This window comes from Mandrillus leucophaeus, unplaced genomic scaffold, assembly GCF_000951045.1.
Source record: "Mandrillus leucophaeus isolate KB7577 unplaced genomic scaffold, Mleu.le_1.0 Scaffold759, whole genome shotgun sequence".
In the NCBI taxonomy this organism is placed as follows: Eukaryota; Metazoa; Chordata; class Mammalia; order Primates; family Cercopithecidae; genus Mandrillus; species Mandrillus leucophaeus.
Window position 1 is genome coordinate 603,218 of NW_012108241.1, and position 6,369 is coordinate 609,586.

Below are 6,369 nucleotides of genomic sequence, written 5' to 3' on the forward strand. Positions count from 1 at the left end.
TTAAAATATGATGATAATTCATGGAATAGGTATTAGTCTCAATTCTAACACCTCTTTGCTAAAAAACAAACAAGTTTACATTCATGTCCAGTAAATTTTCCTGTCATGGTGGTTCAAAGATGAAAAGCTTTGTGGAAGGGAGATTGGGCTTCAGACATGCTAAAATTTTTCATCACTATAAAGAATAATAGTTTGCTGCATTTTATGTAGGGTTACTCCTACATCTAAGCCATACTTATTTTTATTTTTACATTCATTCTAATCTTTCGTGCGTCTTTTCTTAAGCAGTTGAAAATTTAGGTCATAAAAATAAACATTTTCTAGGCTTCAATTCTTCTCAGATAAAAGGAGTTCTCATGTCTGCATAACACCTTTATAAAGCTTACAGAACTTTACCATAACCTCATGACTTAGGTTATCACCTGAAGCAGGTGATACTGAATGTTATTGTCCATATTTGTCTATAACTTCCATTGATTCATTGGTCCAATCAATCCATGTGGTGCTATGGCTACCAGGCAAGTTGAAAAATACAACTGATACAAGTTGACATTTCCAAAAACACTGCTAGCAATGTAGAGTTAGGTTCTAGAGCAAAAACAGTATTTATGAGCTAAAAAGAGCAGGTCATATGTACGACATGTTCACTACTTTTCATGACAGTCCTCTTTAACAAAATTTATCATGGGAGATTAAATGTTTTTCTTGAAGCAAAAGATAAACATCAGCTTCCCTTGATCTTCATATCCAATGCTTGGCAAACCTATCACTCCTCTACACATAGGTTTAGTTCATTCATAAATTCCAGAAATGTTTATACTAACTACTTGCCAGATGCTGTGCTAGACTGGGGTTGGCACAAGAAAGAACATCCAATCCTAGAACTCTGGGAGCCACATTTAGGAGAAGAGAAAGGTGAGACGTTCCAGTCTATGCTTCCCTTCATGTCAGAGTGTGAGTTGCAAATACATGACTCCATGTGTATTTGCAAAACCATCCGCTCATCAGATGCTCTAACACAAGCTCTGGGCAGTGTCTGGCCAGTCTGCACTCTATCCACCGTAAGCAGTTCATTTGCCATAACGGAGCTTGCATGACTTTCCTTACACATGGCCAAAGTGGCTTCCATGACAGTGTGGATCAAGCCCAGAGCCCTTCACCGTGGTTCCCCGGACGAAATTATTCAGTGTTTCCATTGCTCATAAGAGAAACCCAAATTAAATTGAACTAGGCAGAACACTGAAAGTATTTTCATATTTTGCCATGGAGGGCAGGGTGTAGTCAGTAGGGACAGGACCACGGTTCAGTGCTGCCAGGATTTGTTCCAACTGCGTATCTGTTTCTTCCTGAGCATCAGAATGAATCTCTCCTTTTACTTTTTCCACAAGACCTGACCTTGTCTATGGCAACTCTCAGCTCATATGCTTAGAGTATCATGAACAGAAAAAAATAAGTTTCCTTCTACCAGCTTGAAAATCCCTGGGGAGGCACTCTGTGTTGCCTAGCTTATGACGCTAGACCAAAGCTGGCAGCAGCTCACCCTAGTGTCCCACACCCTGTGCCTGGAGTAGGGTCTCCGAATATGGCCACTAGGAATCTCTCCAGATAGACTAGTCACAAGTCTCTCTATAATGCATAGGGCCCTTCTGTTTTCTTCTTTATCAGCCTTCCCACAGGAACTTTAGGAAAATATACATCTCCTCATTTGATCTAGTGATAAAACTCCCACAGCCAGTTCTTCAGTCAATTACTTTTTTTCCTCCCATCATTTGCAGTTGTTCTTGATCTTTTTTGACATCTATATCCTAGTTTCCAAGCCCATATTTTCCTACTGTCTTTAAAACATTTTATATCTCCATGTACAGAGAGTATCACATGCATGAGATTGTAAGCCATCCGAGGGCATGGATTCGTTTAGTCTAATTAGAATGGCTGTAGTATGGATGTATCTATTTAATGCAGGAAAGATCTCTGGAGTCTAAAGAAAAGTAAGACACAACCCTTTAATGCAAAGCACAGAACCTAGCTTTATGTTGACCTCATCTTTATGTGATTTGAGAAGAGTAAAAAATACTGAGGTCAGCTCTAGAAAATTTGTTTGATTATTCAAACACATTCAATGTTTGCGGACACTATTCATTTTTATCCATGTACTGATATATTAATACATATTATAAATGTACCAACGATACATACCATAGCTGTGTTTATCCTTGTTTGAGGCACATGTTTTAATCTTTAACAGTCAAACAGCAACAACAAACACTCTTACTCTATCAGAGACCCAGAAATATCTATATCTTGATAAATGCTTTCAACTAAAAATACTCAACATGAAATAATCAAATGCATTTTCAGTAACAGGCTAATAATACCTTTTGGTCATCACTTGTCCCACATGACTCTTGACACAGAAGACCCTCCGAGTCTGAATGCCTACACCACACGTGGCTTCTCCATTCCAGCCAATGGTTGCATTAAGGGCAGTTACCAATGTGTCCTCAGAACAAGGGCCCCAAGGTGATGTCTCCCAGTAAAGTTGCATACAGGAATGGTCGTTACACAAACGATGCTCTTGGAGAGCCTGACTAGGGGGACATGGCTTTCCACCTGCCAAAAATAAGAACAAAAGATAAGACATAGTTGTTGCTGTTCTTGTTTTTGTTATTTCTGCTGTTTTTATGGTCTAGAGAAATAGCTTTGCTGACATAGCCTCCCAAAGACGTGAGCCATTGTGCTGTTCTTTCCAATCTAAGAACAGGGATTTTTGTCCTGAGCAACAACTGAGGATAATATTGTGCGTTCCTTTTCACTAAATAACAAGCGGCAGTCCACATCAATTAGATTTTAAAATTAATTGACTCTATTGCCCACCATTGCAGCATGTATCTCTGAGATAAAACTCCAAAGAAATCTACTTTTCAAAAAATATTTTTTATGCTTCATGTATTAGTTAGAATAGTCTATGACTTCGAAGTGATATTATCTTGAACACACACACAAAACACACACACACACACACACACACACACACACACACATACCCCTTATGCAGCATGGTCTTCCTTTCCTATGAAAGGCGTTATTTTTCTAAGAGAACCATTTTAAGACACCTATCCTCTATCAAGTAGTGCATTTCACTGCAATTTGAGAAATCCAGAAATATCTGTTACAGTTTGGAGAAGAGAGCCCTCCTTAAACTCTGAAATAATACCTGACAATGTGCTATCCCCTGGCAGGAAGACCAGACATACATGCATCCATAGACTCTTGGATGAGTCAGACAATCCAATTTCATTATTGCCCTTTTCACAACATTTTTATTTCCATATAAAAAGTGGTATTTATCTAAAGCATTGATCTTTTCCTACTCTTCCACACTTTAATGGTTTATTCAGTGGGCCAAATGCCCAAGATTTGTGACCTTGGTTTTGTTATTCTTGATTTTTTTTCCCATTCACCCCTTCCAGAAATATAAAAGAAAAGAGCAGAAACCAACTTCACTTTAAGAATATGAAAATCTTCATTTATCTTGACCCTGGCCCCATTTCTCAGGATCAAAGAACAGAAACTTACTTAAAAAGTAGTTTCTCACAGCCAGTGGCCATGCTGTCCTGCTGTTCTAACTGAGCCATGGGCAGAAAAAGCCAAGGGAGGGCATGAAAGAAATGACGTGTGCTGGAGATAGAGACCATCACCGTAAATTACTGGAACAGCTGCTCCTGTAATTTGTTCTGATGTCACCTGCTTATATTCTCATAGCACTTTTTAGCTTCATCAAAGCCATTTTCACAGTCTTCATGCTGTGTCCCCCTCCTGCAGAATGCTGGCATGACAGAACAGGATACCAGCATGCACGGATCAGGTAGTTTGCAGATGTTAGTGGCAGTTCCCAGTTGAGAAGCCATGTCTCCTGATTATTAATTTGAAGCTCTTTTTACTAAGCATAGTCTAATTATGTTCCCAACTGCACAAGCTATCTTCAGTTTGGATGTGTGTCAACCAAACTCTGCCTTCTTGTCTAAGAAGGGTATTGAAAAATAACATCCATCTGATTGCCATGGTCCATACACAGGTATGTGGTAAAGCAATTCATGTAAATGGGTGAACCCAGCATAGCTAAACTAGAGGATCAAAGCAAAAAGCATAGAGGGAAATGAAATGGTTAACTTGGATTCAGGGAATAGAGATATCATCTATGTGTGACTATTTCCTCCATATAAACTTCTCTATCACCAATGAGGAAAAATGATAATAATGTGAGCTAATGCATCCAGAATGAAAACATTTTCTGTTACTCACCTTCCCCAGCCAGTGCCAGGATAGTTCTTGACCTGGTCTGTTTCCCATCTGAGTTTTTATTTGAACAGGACTGGGAACAGGATGACCACTCCGTCCACTCGCTCACCACACAGTCCATTCGGCAGGGAATTTCACAAGCCTTCCTCTCAGGAGGAGGTGGTACTGGGCAAAGACTCCCTGATACCTCTTCCCCTACAATCAACAAGATCAAGACAGTTGGTGATTAATGCACAATCAAGGCCAGTCCAAGGAACAGTTAGGCTCACTGCTTTATCTATTACTTCAGTTTAAACTACCAAAAAAAAAAAAAAAGAATCCAGAAATATCTGTTAAAGTTTGGAGAAGAGAGCCCCTCCTTAAACTCTGAAATAATACCTGACAATGTGCTATCCCCTGGCAGGAAGACCAGACATACACGCATCCATAGACTCTTGGATGAGTCAGACAATCCAATTTCATTATTTCCAAATGGCTGAAGACAGTTTCTTCAGCCATTCACAATCTTTACATCAGAAAAAACTGCCAGGAGATAATTTGGCATTTAGAAAGGTAGAGACTGCAGCAAAACTCCCATTTGTAATCCTTCATAGAGACAAAGTTGACTTCTTTCAGAAACAATCGAGCCATGGATGGCTGAAGACTCATGTGGTAGATGTGTTACGGACAACCATATATAACAAGTATATGCTTTTCTTCAAAACGGAAGTCAGAGCCGTCCGTTCACCTGAAAACCACAATTTATGTTGAGCCTTCTACTAAATTAAAAGGAATTTTATAATTCTAGCTTTCTTTTGGGTACATTCACCTCCAAATATGCAACCTTATGCAAGATTATCACATAATGTCTCTTTTGTTCTCCTTTTTCATGGCGGTAAATTATCCAAAACTAACATGAAACTGGACCTGTGGCTAAAGTTATGTTAACAAGTTGACATAAAGTTGACAGCCAGTCTGAAGTTCTCCCTAATACATTTACTATTCCCCCTTGAATAATCTAATGCATTGCTAAACCAAAAATAACTATACTCAAAAATACTGCACAAACACACCAGTTGTCAAGGATCCTCAATTTTGCTATTGCCTCAGTGCCTTTCTATAAATACTATTTACAATCCTTTGATACCATATCATAGAACATGATTTTTCAGAAACTATAAAATAATGGAGTTTTATAATTAACAGATGTTAGGACTAAAAGGATAATTTCTAAGTAACGGAAAAATATCTCAATGACTACAATGGCTTCTTAAAACTCTCAGGTTATTTATTTGATATTATTAGAATTCAAATATTCCTCTTTTATAGATAATAACTCAACTCTTACTATTCCCCTCATTCACAGTCTCCTCATAAAAACAGAGGACACAAAGAATAGTGACATCATTTATTGTTTGAAATAACAACATAAAATGTGAAATGGCAACTATACGAGAGAGACAGTTTTGTTTGTATGACTTCATGGCTTTGAAATTCTCTTGTCATGATCTGGCTGAAACAAAAAAATAAATGCGAAGGGGACTAGTATTTATTGAAACATCTCCTTGTGCCAGGCACTGTGTTTTGCATATATCACTCAGGCTTTGCATATGTTATTGAGTCCTCACATGAAACTCTGAATGGCAAGTGTGATCCATCTCATCTCATAGATGAGGGCTCAGAGCAGAGGCTCAGAGAGGAAACTTTGCTCATGCTTACACGGGCCTGAGCTGGGGAGCAAACCCAAACTCTCTGAATCTAAAACTTCTGCATCTCCCATTAACCATGCTGTGTCTAATTCCAAGGAGATGGATATTCTTTTTCTGAGGAAGTAAATAAAACAAGCTGACAGTCAGCAAGACTGCCTGAAGGAGAAGATAGTGCACAGCTAATATCTGTATTCATATTTGTAAATGAGACCAGGATCATTGCCCTTGAGGTACAAATAAAGCTTTTCAAGCATATCATGAGAAGTAATAGAGGTTCTAGCAGATAATCAAGCTGAAAGACCAGTTCCAATAATTCTCTCTTCAGTCTCAATCTATTTCCAGGTTGAGTCCACACTGTGTGTAACACACACACACACACACA

At 38.6% G+C, this 6,369-nt stretch overlaps 1 protein-coding gene across 1 annotated transcript in view; it reads right to left on the minus strand.

The window, feature by feature from the left end:
• The window catches only part of THSD7B (thrombospondin, type I, domain containing 7B), a 649,627-nt gene that overhangs the window by 449,603 nt on the left and 193,655 nt on the right, over positions 1 to 6,369 (minus strand). Inside the window, exon 8 of the mRNA XM_011966357.1 lies at positions 2,376 to 2,610. Within this exon, the coding sequence (XP_011821747.1) occupies positions 2,376 to 2,610 (235 nt within the window). The remainder of the gene's footprint in view (positions 1 to 2,375; positions 2,611 to 6,369) is intronic.